The sequence below is a fragment of the Pseudopodoces humilis genome, chromosome 9 (genome assembly GCF_049639895.1).
Source record: "Pseudopodoces humilis isolate 2021_Gansu_Grassland_sample_001 chromosome 9, ASM4963989v1, whole genome shotgun sequence".
In the NCBI taxonomy this organism is placed as follows: domain Eukaryota; kingdom Metazoa; phylum Chordata; class Aves; order Passeriformes; family Paridae; genus Pseudopodoces; species Pseudopodoces humilis.
The window spans coordinates 3,030,820-3,045,286 of NC_142208.1; the positions used below are offsets into that span (position 1 = coordinate 3,030,820).

The 14,467-nt window shown below is 51.8% G+C and overlaps 1 protein-coding gene and 1 long non-coding RNA gene across 5 annotated transcripts in view; one reads left to right on the forward strand and one right to left on the reverse strand.

The window, feature by feature from the left end:
* The window catches only part of RNLS (renalase, FAD dependent amine oxidase), a 52,497-nt gene extending 51,510 nt beyond the window's left edge, over positions 1–987 (forward strand). For all 4 annotated transcript variants that reach the window (XM_005530734.3, XM_088059846.1, XM_088059847.1 and 1 more), the window contains one exon: positions 687–987. In XM_005530734.3, coding sequence (XP_005530791.2) covers positions 687–884 — 198 coding nt within the window. In that variant the 3' untranslated portion in view covers positions 885–987. The remainder of the gene's footprint in view (positions 1–686) is intronic.
* An 8,922-nt stretch (positions 988–9,909) lies between these two features.
* On the reverse strand, positions 9,910–14,194 carry LOC148183742 (uncharacterized). Its single transcript, XR_015773251.1, has 3 exons — positions 14,077–14,194; positions 13,380–13,631; positions 9,910–11,210 (listed from the first exon to the last, which is right to left on the reverse strand). It is a non-coding gene; the product is annotated as an uncharacterized LOC148183742 (long non-coding RNA).
* Between the last annotated feature and the right edge of the window lie 273 nt (positions 14,195–14,467).

A 14,467-nucleotide genomic window follows, 5' to 3' on the forward strand; every position in this document is an offset into this window, starting at 1 on the left:
GAGGAATTTCTCCATGGCAAGGGAGCTCAGGCCTTGGCAGGGGCTGCCCAGGGAGGTTTGGAGTCCCCATGCCTGGAGGTGTCCAGGGAAGGGCTGGACGTGGCACTCAGTGCTCTGGGCTGGGGACAAGGTGGGGATGAGGCACAGCTTGGACTCCATGGGCTGGGAGGGATTTTCCAGCCTCAGTGATCCTGGGATTCTGTGATCCCAGAGACAGGAGGTTCTCTTTCCTGTGTTGAACCCATGTGGGATTTTGCAAGCCCCACTTTGTTGATGTGAGATCACTCTCACACCTTTTTCAATCTCTACACCGGGGTCAGACGAGTCACTCCTGCTGAGACTGGCTTCTCTTAAAGTTTCTGAATTTCCACACGCAACAAAGTTCTACTCTTAATTATTGAACTCTCAGAAATAAGTATTGTGTTATGGTATTTTGATGGTTAATGTTTGGATCTGCCTTTTGGATTGGGAGGCCAGGCTGGACAGGGCTTGGAGCACCCTGGGCTAGTGGAAGATGTCCCTGACCATGGCAGGGGGTGGAACAAGATGAGCTTTAAGGTCCCTCCCAACCCAAACCACTCTGTGGTTCTGTGATGTGCTTCTCAGGAATTCAGACCTTTCTGGTGTGAAATTCAGGTGAATAAAAGACTTTCTCTGCCCACTCCCTTCATGTTTTTCATTTCCAGGTTACAAGGGCTGTGCCCAATTGTCCAGGACAGATGATACTTCACACTCAGCCTCTCCTGATCTGTGGGGGTGATGGATTCACTCGTTCCAACTTCGATGGCTGCATAGAGTCTGCCATGAGCCTTGCACAGGCTGTGAAGCCTCATTTACAGCAATTTCAAAGTCAGGCTGCTAAACTTCCTCTACATTTGCTATGAATTTTGCTGTGATGGATTGAATTTGAACATCATCTTACAAAAAACAAATAAAGGAAGATGTATCGGTGTGCTGGAATAATTATTGGGATGGAATTAAATTGAATTTTCCAGGATCTGTGCTGAGAGTGGTTATTTTGATTGAAGTAAGACTTTCCCTGGCTCTAGGCAGGGGCATGGAGCTCCAGCACTCTTGCCAGGTCTCCTGATACTTTTACAGAATAATGAAAAATATGTCAAGCAGAGGACCCTGACTTGAAGTGGCACAAAAATCCATAAAGCTGCAGAGTTTGTTCCTGGGAAACTCCTTATTTACTCCTTGTCCTAGTGACAGGACACAGGGAATGGCTTCCCACTTCCAGAGGGCAGGCATAGATGGGATATTGGGAAGGAATTGTTCCCTGGGAGGGTGGGCAGGCCCTGGCACAGGGTGCCCAGAGCAGCTGTGGCTGCCCCTGGATCCCTGGAAGTGCCCAAGGGCAGGCTGGATGGAGCTTGGAGCAGCCTGGGACAGTGGGAGGTGTCAGGTATGGGTTCAGAAATTACTCAGAAATTATGCAAGAAATAACTCATTTATTCTAAATTGGGTTTTAACTTGCCCTTCCTCTTCAATCACGTGTAACAAGTGTGGTAGCTCTCTACCACAGCACTAAAAATAACAAAATTTAGCAGACAGAATTTAAACCATTACAGAGTACAGTCCAGCCTATGTTTTTCTTACTTTACCCCTGCATTCCACCCAAATCTGACATCCTGGATCACAGCACCTGACCACTGTGATTTACAAAATGCCTTTGGCCATTTCTAGTGGAGTATTTTAAGTGACACTAAGAATTTAAGACTTGTTAATTTTAAAAGAAGGCAGAAAACTGGATGTAAGGTGTCTTTGACTCAACACTGTGTTGTTCCTCTCAGATGGATTTCTCTGGAGATGTGATGCTCTTCCAGGGGCTTTGTATCAGCAGCAGCCACTGATACCTGGAGTGACAGGTCAGTGGAGATGTCTCTGACTCTGTCCTTTCAGCAATCCCTCAGCTTTGGTCACCCTGATGCCTCAAAGTGCCCTTTAATAAGCAAATCACAGATTCAGAGATGTTTTTGGAGTCGTGAGATTTTCAATTTGGAGCTTTTTCAAATCCTGGTCAGTCTCAGATTGCTCCTTCCTCATATCCCAGACTCATGGAGGTGGGAAAAGCCCTCCCAGGGCTGTGCCTGATCCTCACCTTGTCACCAGAGCACTGAGTGCCACGTCCAGCCCTTCCCTGGACACCTCCAGGGATGGGAACTCCAAACATCCCTGGGCAGCCCCTGCCAAGGCCTGAGCTCCCTTTCCTGGAAGAAATTCCTCCTGGAAATACTGTGCCAGTCTACCAAAACGCCTCTGTTCTGCAGCATCCCTCCAGATTAAGATGATTTAGATAAAAATTGCTTGGGTTTTTTTTTTTTAAGGTGGAGAGGAAAAGTTGTTGGATGTGTTGTGCTCCCTGGGAATGTGGGAGCAGGGAGATGTGGAATTCCCACACAAGGCGGGTGACAGGGAGATGTTTCAAAGAGGCCACTGTGTCCAGAAGGGTGGCAACAGAAGAGACTTGTCTCGTTGATTTCCTGGGATTTCATCCCTGATTTTCGATAAACTGGCAGATCCGTCCACTCCAGCCACTCTCTCCCTGTTCCCAGACAAGGGGGATGGCTGTGTCTGCCCTCAGCTGTGCCCAGCCATTGCCTGAAGTGGAATTGGAGCCTTCCAGCTCCCAGACCAAGATGTTCTCATCTTCCTCCTCACAAGGAAAGCCGGGGCCATGGGTTTGCAGTTCCCAGCTGTGGTAACTTCCACCCAGGGAACGCCCCTTGGCAGGGCTGGCCACTGCACTTACAGTGGGAATGTGGGAACAAGGCTGCAATGGATGGATCTGCCAGTTAATCAAAAGTCACATCCATCCAGGGAAAACCCCAGGAAATCAACCAGACAAGTCTCCTCTGTCTCCAGAGACCTGGGCCGTGTTTTTGCGCAAGCGTATGAAAATAAACTGAAAGATTAATTTAGGTTTGGAGACTTGGGGTTTTTGTTTGGGGTTCTTTTTTGTTTGTTTGTTTTTTTAAAAATTCCTTTTGAAAGGCAGCTGCAGGTGGGAGGTTCTGCCCAGCTGAAAGCACCCCTGTGACCACATTTCCCTCCCCACGGAGGGGCCGTGTTGTGCTGGTACAGCCCCAGGCTCAAAGCAGGGGTCTCTGCTGCTGACCCTGGCAGAGGAGTTTCCTCCTCGAGTCAATGCAAGGAGCAGCAACCTGAACTTGTGCCACTCAAAGGGTGACACAAAGGGTCACCAGCCCCAGCCTGGCACCGAGGGCTCTGTGCCTGCCTGGGCTCGTCTGCCAAATCTGGAGTGACCAACTCCAAGAGGCCAGCGCCTCCAGAGGAGGCTGTGACATGCCAAAAGGAGGCTGTGACATGCCACAAGGAGGCTGTGACACGCCAAAAGGAGGCTGTGACATGCCACAAGGAGGCTGTGACACGCCAAAAGGAGGCTGTGACACGCCAAAAGGAGGCTGTGACATGCCATGAGGAGGCTGTGACACGCCAAAAGGAGGCTGTGACATGCCACAAGGAGGCTGTGACATGCCACAAGGAGGCTGTGACATGCCATGAGGAGGCTGTGACATGCCGTGAGGAGGCTGTGACATGCCACAAGGAAGGAGGCTGTGACATGCCTTGCAGAGGCTGTGCTGGAACCAGGAGCCCAGATGCTCCCAGGGAAGGACCAGGATGCTCTCTGAGCTGCCCAGTGAGCACCTTGAGCCCCTGTGCAGAGATTTTCCCGGAGCCAGAGCCGGTTTTGTCTCTAATCCAGCCTCTGGCTCAGCTGTGCCGTCCCTAAGCCGCTTTGTGTGGCAGAGCCGAAGCCCTGAAATCCCGGAGCCTTCTGCTGCCGCCGAGCCCGGCTCACTGCAGCGCCTTCCTCTCAGCATCCTTGGGATTTGCGCTTAATTCCCACATCCAGGTGGGAATCAGCCGGTGGTGACACCTCCGCCGAGGAGGAGGAGGAGGGAGGCTCCTCTTGAAAAGCAAAATTCCTCCCCTGGAGGCAAATAAATGGAAACAGGGAGAGAGTTAGGGCTCAACCCCGGCGGAGAGGTTTTATGTGGAGTAAAGGGGTGCAGGGCAGGTTGCTGTCATCTTGGAGGCTGTGGTGATGAAACCCGCAGAGACCCCTGGAAAGCCTCGTGATTCTCCTCATTTCCCAGTTCTCATCCTGAGCGTCACCACGGGAAAACCCAGCCAGGTGTGTGTGGCTGTCCCCGACTGCTCCGAGCATCTGGGAAAGCTTTTTAGTGCCGAGGCTTCCCGGGGGGCGAGCGGACAGCCCAGGCTGTGGGAAAGCCAGCCCGTTCCGCCGTGCCCCTGCCACCCCACGGCCGAGCCGGGGACTCTGCGGTCAGCCACGGCTCCGTGTGACATTTTCTGCTGTGCACAGGGCACCTCCTGCCTCACCCGGCCCGGAGCATCCTTCCTTCGCTATCAGCCGCCCGCATCTCCCCGCGGGGCCCTGGCGCACCCGCGGGCTGCGGAGCAAAGCTGCGGCCACCCAGAGCTCCTCTCGGGCCGTGATGCTCGCTTCGGCTGTCACCATCCTTTTTCAGCCCAGATTGGAGGGGGAAAAAATATTTTTTATTTTTTTTTTTTTTTTTCAGAAACGTGGTGGGCAGTCAGCGCTGGAATATAGGTCAGCCTCTGTCCCGGCACTGCTTGCCTTGCCCGGAGCGCAGGGAAAGGGGATGAGCTGGCAGGAGAGGAAGGGATCAGCCACTCTCCTTCGCCACCTTCTCCCAGCGCAGAAAATCCCAGCCCAGCACCTCGAAGCTGAGCGAGTTCCCGTTTGCAGAGAGCCATCTGCACCTGGCGGCTCCCCGGCACGGGAGGGATGGAGCCTCGGGAACACGCCGGGACAAAGGGATTTTTGTTCTCCAGCTGCTCACAGATGTGTTGTTGCATTAACCACGGGCTGTGAGCGAGCCTGGTCCAAACCCTGGATCACCAGCGCCCTGCATCCCGGCCATTTGGGGTTTGCACCTGTGTAGCGCAAATCCCACTTTCCTTTGAGTTAAAAGGCAGTCCTGGGGACCAGTTTGGGAATGCAGGCTGCAAGCACGGCAGGATGGGAACAAATAGAAATAATCCCGTCAAATATCGCTGCTCCAGCCGATCCCCTGGTCCTTGCCAAAGGATTCGCCAAAGGATTTTTTGAGCAGCTCAGGGTTGAGGAGAAAACCTGGGTTTCTGGAGAAAACTGGGGTTCCTGCCCCAAATGTGGCTGGAGATGGTTCCTGGCTGCTTCTCCAGGTAAAAGAGCTCATCTTAATTCCACCCCCTGCACCGTGTGCTGGAACTGGGAAGTGAAACAGCAAATGCAAGGGACCCATCCCGGTCCTGGTCCTGGTCCTTGACTGACCCTTTATCAACCTGCTGCTCTGGGGTGGATTTTCTTTAGGTGCCCTGGGCTTTTCCCTTAGAGCTTAACTCACAGGTAGGATTGATGCTGAGCGAGCAGCTCAGCTCCAGAGAGAGGAATTTGGTCGGGCAGGGAGAATTTCAGGGACAGTTCATGCCCCAGCCACACGGCCAAGAGATCCTTGGGCAAGGAGGGGACATGATTTGGAGGAGTGTATTTTTCTTTGCTCAAATCTGCCTAAAAATAGGTGATTTTTTTCTTGTAGGACTTGTCTTCTTTTGTCCTTCCTGCCTGCAAGTATTGTTTTTGAATTTGGTCAGTAAGAGAACAAACTTTTTTTCTGTATGGATAATTAAAAAAAAAAAAAAAATGTTTTTTGCTTCTGATTTTCCCTGGGGGTCTTAAATGGAGATGAATATTCTCTGATGCAGTGTACACACAGAGGCCTTCATGTGGGGGTGCTCAGCCTGGCCTGGGTCCAGGTAGTCATTTTGAGAAGAATAAGATATCCAGCTCCTAAACTAGTGAGAAAAACAGAGCTGGGACACTGCGAGGCAGATTCTCTGCGTGCATCTGTGAGCACAGGGTGCTAAAGAAATCCCCGCTTCCAGGGAGCGGCCAGAGGGTTAATTTTGGCTCCCTCTGCCTCACTTTATTCTTTGAATAATGAAATTAGTTGTTCCAGAGTCTTTTGAAGGGCTGAGCTGAGCCTTCTTGCAGAACAATACACGCTGTGCTCTCGATGTGAGTGCCCTTATGGTGAACTTTGAGCTACACATCTGCTATAAAGAAGTAACTCTTATTCCCAGTTGGCCAGGGCTAGGAAAGGATTCCGGCTCCATCCACGCCTCGGCACAGTTCTGTTTGCTCCGTGGAAGCCTGGCCTCGGAGCAGAGGGGTAGGAACCATTTGGAAACCTCGTTAAAACGCCCCGGCACGTTCAGCGCTTTCCCGGGCCGAGGGAGAGCTGGAGATGAGCCCTGCAGGAGCTGAGCACGCGACTGAGCTCCAGCCCATTCCCAGCAAAGCCCCTTAAATCCAGCATTAGCTTCCCAGCTGTGCTGGGAGGCTGCATGAGGAATTCCCTCGGGATGCTTTCGGTTGGTGTTTAGAGAATTCCAGAACCACTGAGGCTGGAAAATCCCTCCCAGCCCATGGAGTCCAAGCTGTGCCTCATCCCCACCTTGTCCCCAGCCCAGAGCACTGAGTGCCACGTCCAGCCCTTCCCTGGACACCTCCAGGCATGGGGACTCCAAACCTCCCTGGGCAGCCCCTGCCAAGGCCTGAGCTCCCTTGCCATGGAGAAATTCCTGCTGGTGTCCAACCTGAGCCTCCCCTGGCACAGCTTGAGGCCGTTTCCCCTTGTCCTGTCCCTGTTCCCTGGCAGCAGAGCCCGACCCCCCCTGGCTGTCCCCTCCTGTCAGGGAGTTGTGCAGAGCCAGAAGGTTCCCCTGAGCCTCCTTTGCTCCAGCCTGAGCCCCTTTCCCAGCTCCCTCAGCAGATTTGGCTTTTTGGCAAAGCTGGTCCAGCAGGCTTCACTTGACCTGCTCACTTTGTTGTCCCTGCTGCTGGGGCTGAGGGATGCCCAGGATGGGCAGCGAGGGTGCTGAGGACCCGGCACAGGGTGCCCAGAGGAGCTGTGTCTGCCCCTGGATCCCTGGGAGTGTCCAAACACAGGGCTTGGAGCACCTGGGATAGTGGAAGGTGTCCCTGCCCATGGCAGAGATTGGAGTGAGATGGGCCCCTTATCTTTGTAAACCAAAAAAAGCAGGACAAAGGTGTAGGAAGGAGACTGAAATGGTGAGAGCACAAGGTGTGGTGGCATCTCCCTGAAGATTTGGTCCCCAAATGGACATGCCATTTTTTAGTTATTGCAGGCAGCACTGATGGCAGCAGTGAAAACAATCAGTGGCAAAATAAGTGGCAAGCTGTGGGTGTCACAGTGTCACCTTTACCATCACCAGGTGTCTGCGTGGGATGATTCATGCAGTCACAGTGACTTGGTCACAGGAGGTGTTAGATCAGATGGTTTCTCACACCATCTCATGGAGTTCAACATGAAAAAAGACAAATTCTGTTTCTTTTTCCTCCTTGGCTTTTAGGCTTGCTGTTGGCTGTGGATCAGGATGGTCTCATTTGAAATTATTTTCCCCTTACAAGCCTCGCTTTTGTCCCTCATCTTCTCAGTTCCTGTTCTTCATGCTGGTGGCACCTCCATCCCACATCAACATCCCTCAACACCTGCAGTGGGAGGTGCTGTGCCCAAAAACGAGATCTTCTCTCCAAAACCAGCCCTTGACCATGTGCTTTTTATCCAAGCCCCTAAATTTGAATTTGTTGAGTGGAAGTCACTGTGAAGAGCACAGAAACACAGGTTTGGGGCAGTTCAGTCCTCCAGAATCAGGGACTGCTACATTTCCCTCACGTGTTGCAAGAGAAGCAGCTTGGGTTCATCCCAGGATGCTGAGAAATGGTAAAACTAGGATTTCACTGAGTGCTGGATTCATTCCTGTGTCCTTTTCCTAACGGGACCGACTGCAGCTTGAAGCAGCAGGACTTGACAGGCCTTTTGTCCCTGCCCCGAGGAGCCCACCGGAGCACAGTAATTCCCTCTTCAACACACGGCAAGGAAACCGCTTCATAATCTTCTTTTCCAAAGCAATATAGGCCAAGCATCTTGATCCTTTCCTTTTCAGCCTGGATTGGAGATGCTGGATGTGGATCCTGTAATCCCCTGGGATGTCCGGGAGCGTGCAGGACTCGGATCGGAATCCTGCTGCAGCACCTGCCCGGAGACCTGGGTTTGAAGGGCAGGATCTGAAGGGGGTCCAGGAGATGAGCTGCTCCAGTTTGAGCAAAGCAACCAAGAGGGGTCTTTTTCCCCTGGTGGAAAAACCGCTGGAGATGGCTGCCCTGGAAAAGCGGAGTTATTGCCAGACACGGAAATGTTTCCTGATCTGTTTACTAATATTTGGTGCTCCTTTCTGGATGGGGCTCAAACCGAAATCCAACCACACGCGTCAGCAACTTCCTGCCCTCCTCCCCACCCTCGGCTCCCGCACCCGGGGGAGCAGCAGGGCTGGGAAGAGCTGGTGAGAGGCGAGGAGGGAATTGGGTTGTTGTTTTCATCTGGCAGGAGCCGTCCCAGCGATGCCGGCGCCAGGCCCCGCTCGGAGGGACACGGGGACAGACCAGAGGCGTTTGTTGCACGCCACGGTCCCCGGCCGGGTCGTGGCAGGAGGGCTCGGACAGGCCCTGCCCGCCCAGCCCCTCGGGCAACCCAAGCCCGTGCCAGGCCGGTTCCTAATGGCAAATAAATAGGATCTTACAATCGTGTCTTTATGATGGGGATGTTTACAGCTGTCCCAGGCTGTGGGGGAGGGATGGGAGGGACGGCCGGATCGCGGCTCCCGAAAGGTCAGGGCGGAACACGGGCCTACCGTAACCCTCCGACTACAGCAGGCCTTGGGCTCCCTGCTGGATCAGCCATCCCCAGCACAGACTGAACAACGCTCAAAGTGCCTGTTGTTCCTTGCAGCTATGCTAAATCCAAGGCTTTTCACCTTTTACTTTCACCGAAGGTTCTTCCGTGTTTGGGGTTTCGGTATTTTCCTGTCTGGATGTAAAGCAATGGGGTTTTACTTCCCTGCTCTGCTTGAATCATAAAATTACTGGTGAAGAGAATGGTTTGTGTCAGAAGGGAACTTAAAGCCCATCCCATTCCACCCCTGCCATGGGCAGGGACACCTTCCACTATCCCAGGCTGCTCCAAGCCCCAGAGTCCATCCTGGCCTTGGACACTTCCAGGGATCCAGGGGCAGCCACAGCTGCTCTGGGCACCCTGTGCCAGGGCCTGCCCACCCTCCCAGGGAACAATTCCTTCCCAATATCCCATCTATCCCTGCCCTCTGGCACTGGGAAGCCATTCCCCCTTGTCCTGCCACTCCAGTTCCTGATGAAATCCCTCTCCAGCTTCCCTGTAGATCCTTCAGACTTTGCAAGGAGCTGTGAAGTCTCCACACAACCTTCTCACAGCCCCAGCTCTCCCAGCCTGGCTCCACAGGGGAGGTGCTCCAGTTCCCTCAGCAGCTTGGTGCCTTCTCTGGACCTGCTCCAACAGTTTCACGTCCTTCTTTTCTTGGAACACCAGAACTGTGCACAGGAACTTTCCCTGCCCAGTTGTGCTCCTCAGGGGAGCTGCTGGCTCTGAAAACCCACCCTGAGCACTGGGCAGGAGGGCAGACAGCCTTCTCAAGTCCTCTTTAGCTCAAGTCCACACCACTGGACAGATCCACCCTAATCCAACCTCTCCCTGCCTGCAAGATGAGCAAAGAACAGCATTTTGCAGGGGACACTCATTGCTCCACCGCTGTCAGTACTTCCAGGGCAGCTCCCAGTTTCAATGGCTTCAGGTCTCTATTCAATAACGTAAAGCTCACCATTTTAATCTCAAGTTCTTATTTATTTGTGGCAGAAATCAGCACTGAGTCTCCACAGAAATTGTTTACTTTGCTGTTGTCAATAGAAACTAAAGGTCAAACAATCAGAGCTGAGCCCGTGCTTCTAACTCAGTATCTGTTTATATTTTTATACTGATGAGTATTAATAAAAATATTTGTTTGGCCAGAGAGGCTTCACAGCTAAAACAAAGGTGGCCATGTAGTTGAGAAGTGTGGGAAAATAAGCCAAGCCTACAGCTTGCATCCCAGCCTGGCTGAGGCACCACAGCCCTCACAAAAATATCTCCTGGATGCCTCCATCTTCTTGGGCAACTCTGTACACCTTTAAAAAAACCATCTGTGCAGAATCCATTGTAGCTTTTTAATGAGAGAAGGGCAAAGGAATACACCTGGGGACTTTGAAAATAGCCCGATCTGGCACAACAAACAATTTTCTCTGGCTTCCAAACTTTCCATTTACAAGAGTTTTGTATACATGGCTTAAGCAAAGCTTTGGGGTTTTTCTCTTTCATTCTTTTGTGTCAGATTCCAGTTTCCTTGGGGAAGAAATTGAGGGAGGGGAGGAAAAGGCATCTAAGGAGTCAAAAGAGGATTGTTTTTAGATGCCCTCTCACTCCACCTTGTTCCACCTCTGCCAGATCCTGCCCAGGCCCCCTTTGGTGCACCAAAACCTCCTCCTTCCTTGTGTGAGATGGATTAGAGAAGACAGGCCCTGGTATTTTGGAAATGAATTTGTGATGCCTGGGTGATGGTTAAGAGCTCTTGTGTCATCGGTAATTAAAGCCCACTTGTCTCTCCCCAGAGATTGTTTTGCCAAGTCTCAATCAATATCAGCCACGAGCCAACTCTGGTTCCCGAAACAAGGGCTCACTGGAATGAAACCTGCCTCAAACTGGGGGTGAAAAAAGAGCTTGGAGGTCTCATTTTGAAGTCACCTGCTCAGTACCTCTTTGGGTTCAAAGGGTGCAAAACTTCAGTAGCATCACACGATGCCATCCGTTAGCACGGGGCTGTGAGTAATTCCGAAACCCTCACCTCTGAGGTGGAGCCAAATGACACAAAGTGAATCACCCAGAAGCCCGTGACCCTTTTCTGCTGGCAAAAGAAGCTGTGAACACAGGTTGCAAGTGGCACAGGTTTCAAGTTTCTCTGCTTGTTCAGCATTTTGGTTGGCTGGGCTTTTATCCTGCCAGTATTGCTCAGCAGTCGGATCCTGAGGCAGCCTATGTGTAGTTCTTTTATTCAGGAACCTGGGAGCACAGGTGTTCTGAAACAGAATGCTTTGGGGGAGTTGAATTTTTCCATCCCTCAGTCTCTGAACTCTGGGTTTCATCATCAGGTGCTCAGCTTGAATGAGGATGTAAAGCAGAAATCACTTGCTCATCACATCCGTCCTCACAAGGGAAGGTCTCTTTGATTTCCTGTGTCAGAAGAGCGTGACAATGTCTGTATTGTTGCAAATCCCCTGAGCCCAGTGTCCCGTCTTGAACTCTGCCCAAATACCTGGGGAAAGGTGTAAGAACAAGGAAAACACGCAGGGAAATTTCACCTGGGGGCTCTCGCAGCTTCTGGCACTTTGCTGCTCAGGGATTTTATGAAGTGGGTCATTTTGGAAGCCATTGGCACCCTGGAAGGAATTCCTCATTCATTAACTCGTTCATCACCCTTTTAAACTCACCAAAACTCCTCACATCCCCAAAATTAGGGAACTCTGCAGGGGAAATGTGTGTCCTGAGAGCAGCACCCTTCTCCTGCCCAACCTGAACCTGTCCCCAGCTGAAGTTGGTGCCATCTGCTTCACTAGAATTTCTCATAGCAGGGCCTGTCATAGGCAGCAGGACAGATCTGGCTTAAATAGCTCCTCCTACAGAAGCCATTCCGGTTCTTTCATCCTTCCCAAAGCTTTCCCAGCTCTGTTACCTCCCTTCAGAGATGGGAAGACTAAAACTGCTCCCAGTATCCAAGTCCCAGGGGTGTGGTGAATTTGTGCTGCAGCATCGTGGTGCTCTCCCTTCCTCTACTGGCAATTCCTCATGGCATTATGGCTTTGTTTGGATGCTCCTGTTCTTTCCAGAGACCATCCATCAGAATGTAGGGATGTCGTTCTGGAGTGCTGAGAGCAGTCAGAGCCAATCACCTCACTGGTAGAATTTGGGTTATTTTCCTTATTTTCCCTTTGTGGATCACTTTGCACCCAGTTAACAAATTGATTCTTCCACGTTGTCTCTCAGCTTTACCATCCTGCATATCCCATTTTTTTCCAGGTAGCCAAAGGAATGTGCTGAAAAGCCTGGATTTCAGTCATGTGGGGATTCCACTGCTGCAGCTTGTGCTGGTGAATCTGAGGCTCTGACTGTGCAGAGTCCAGACCCCAAATCCCCCTAGAATTACCAACATCCCCACTGAGCTCCATCTACACCAGCACCAGGGGCTCCTGGTGTTCCCAGGGCGTGGCAGGGACGCACCTGGAAATGGGGATGGGGATGGTGGCACCTGCAAGCTGTGCTTTGAACTTTGCTTAAATCCTGAGGAATGAGCCTGGAGCTCCAAAAACCTGCATTGACAAGGAAATCACTTGGTTTTGCCTCACACAGGGGCAGCGAGCCAGGGGTTTGCCCTGGTTAATGAGCCAAAATGCTAATAAAGTAAATATCCTCATTTGTGCAGGATTCCTTCTATTTTACATCAGGGACAGCTTGGCCTCCATCCCTCAGAGGGCTATAAACCTGATAAGACTAAAATAACAGAGGGAGCATCAATCCAAGGAGATGAGGCCAGTATTTTATCGCCAGTGGATATGTCCTTGTATCCAGTACTGGACAGTGGGAATGGAGTTTAATGGAGTTTAACCACTCCATTACTGTGCTCTTTTAGGAGCATGCCTGGGAAGGTGCTGGAGTTCAGCAGCTGGAAACTGAAATCCCAGCACCTTTCCCTGTGTTAGCCACGGCTCTGTGCTCAAGGAGAGGTGTTTTTCCAGGGACACTTTGGAAAACCCCAGAAAAAGCAAATTCTTTTCTCACACACAATTACATGGAATATTTCCTGACACAAAATATCTGCTAAACCCCTGCTCAGCCTCATATTTTTGAGGTCCCAGGAGCTCCTGACATCTCCAGTGGCATCATCAGAGATTCTCCTGCCCCCTCTGGCAGGCCCCATGCTGCCAGCCCTCTTCCCTTTGGTGGGATTCCCACTCATTCCCACTCTTTCCCCAGCCATAAAGTCCTTTCTTCAGTCCCACCTGCCCTGCCTGGGGGCTGGGACAGTTGGAGGAAGAGGAAAGAGTGGGTCTGGCTGCCCCTACACTTCAAAGGGCTGTTCCAGGGATTTCCTAATTAACCTTGCACCCCACTTAAGCAACGTGAAAGCACCGAGGCTGCTCCCCGTGGAGGCGCAGCTGGTTTGGGCAGGATATTTTTTCCTTTTTGTGTGTGGACATATGGGCTGTGTTAACATTTTGACACGTGGCAAGAAGGGCGGGGGAGGTTCCCTCCTTCTGCAGCATTGAGGACCTTCTCTCTAGATCTGCTGGCTTGGATGGGGAGCATCAATGGGTTTAAAAGGGGAAGCTGGAGACCTCAGCTCACCTCATGAATGTGAATTTTGCACTGGGGATTAAGCCCTTGAGATGAGGTGGGAGGCCAGCCCCAGGAAGGAGGGAGGGATCCACATCTGGAAATGAGCAGCTCTTGTGCCATCCTTGGTTCAGGCTGGTTTCCAGCTGGGTCTCCAGGGACACAAGTTAAGGTCCCCACTGCAGTGCACCTTCATTGAGCAGCAAGAGGGCACTTTAGAGCCCAGATCTGGCTGTGTCTGTATTTGTCCCTTGGAGAAAGTTTCTAGAAGAATTGCAAAGGGGAAATAATCATGGAGTCCCAGAATGGTTTGGGTTGGAAGGGAGCTTAGAAACCATCCAGTCCCACCCCTGCCATGGCCAGGGACACCTTCCACCATCCCAGGCTGCTCCAAGCCCCATCCAACCTGGCCTTGGACACTTCCAGGGATCCAGGGGCAGCCACAGCTGCTCTGGGCACCCTGTGCCAGGGCCTGCCCACCCTCCCAGGGAACAATTCCTTCCCAATATCCCATCTATCCCTGCCCTCTGGCACTGGGAAGCCATTCCCTGTGTCCTGTCCCTCCAGGTCTTGGAGTCCCTCTTTCCCCTGTTTTAATGCCAAGATTTCCCCTGGCAGGTCAATGTTCCTTCCACTGCAGCCCAAAGGAAAGGACTCACTCAGAAATTAGTGATTTCCCTTCCATTGTGCCATTATTCTTCCATCTCACCTGCAGGCTGTGGTTGGTGCTGTTCCTGTGCTAAGGGGGCTGAGAGGAGCAGAACCTCCCCACAGCTGCCTCACCTCTCTGTGAAAACTCCCTCATGAGACTGATTATCAAAATCGAGGTCATGACGCAGGTGTGTTTGAGAAACCTTTCAAGTGATCAGGAGTGGGGAAAAGCAACAATCAGGGCTTGCTAGATCAGCAAACTCTGACCTTGCCTGCAAGGTGAGCGGGCCACAGAGAGGAATCAGGTCTGTAGAACAACCTTTAGCACAAAACTGCTTCACTTAGGCAAGAAAAATGACTCTGTAAACCTAAACCAACCAGCAATGGAAACTAAACTTCAGCTTTTTGGGTTCCCACGCTTCATAAAATCTGTCTGGGGGGTGGGGGGT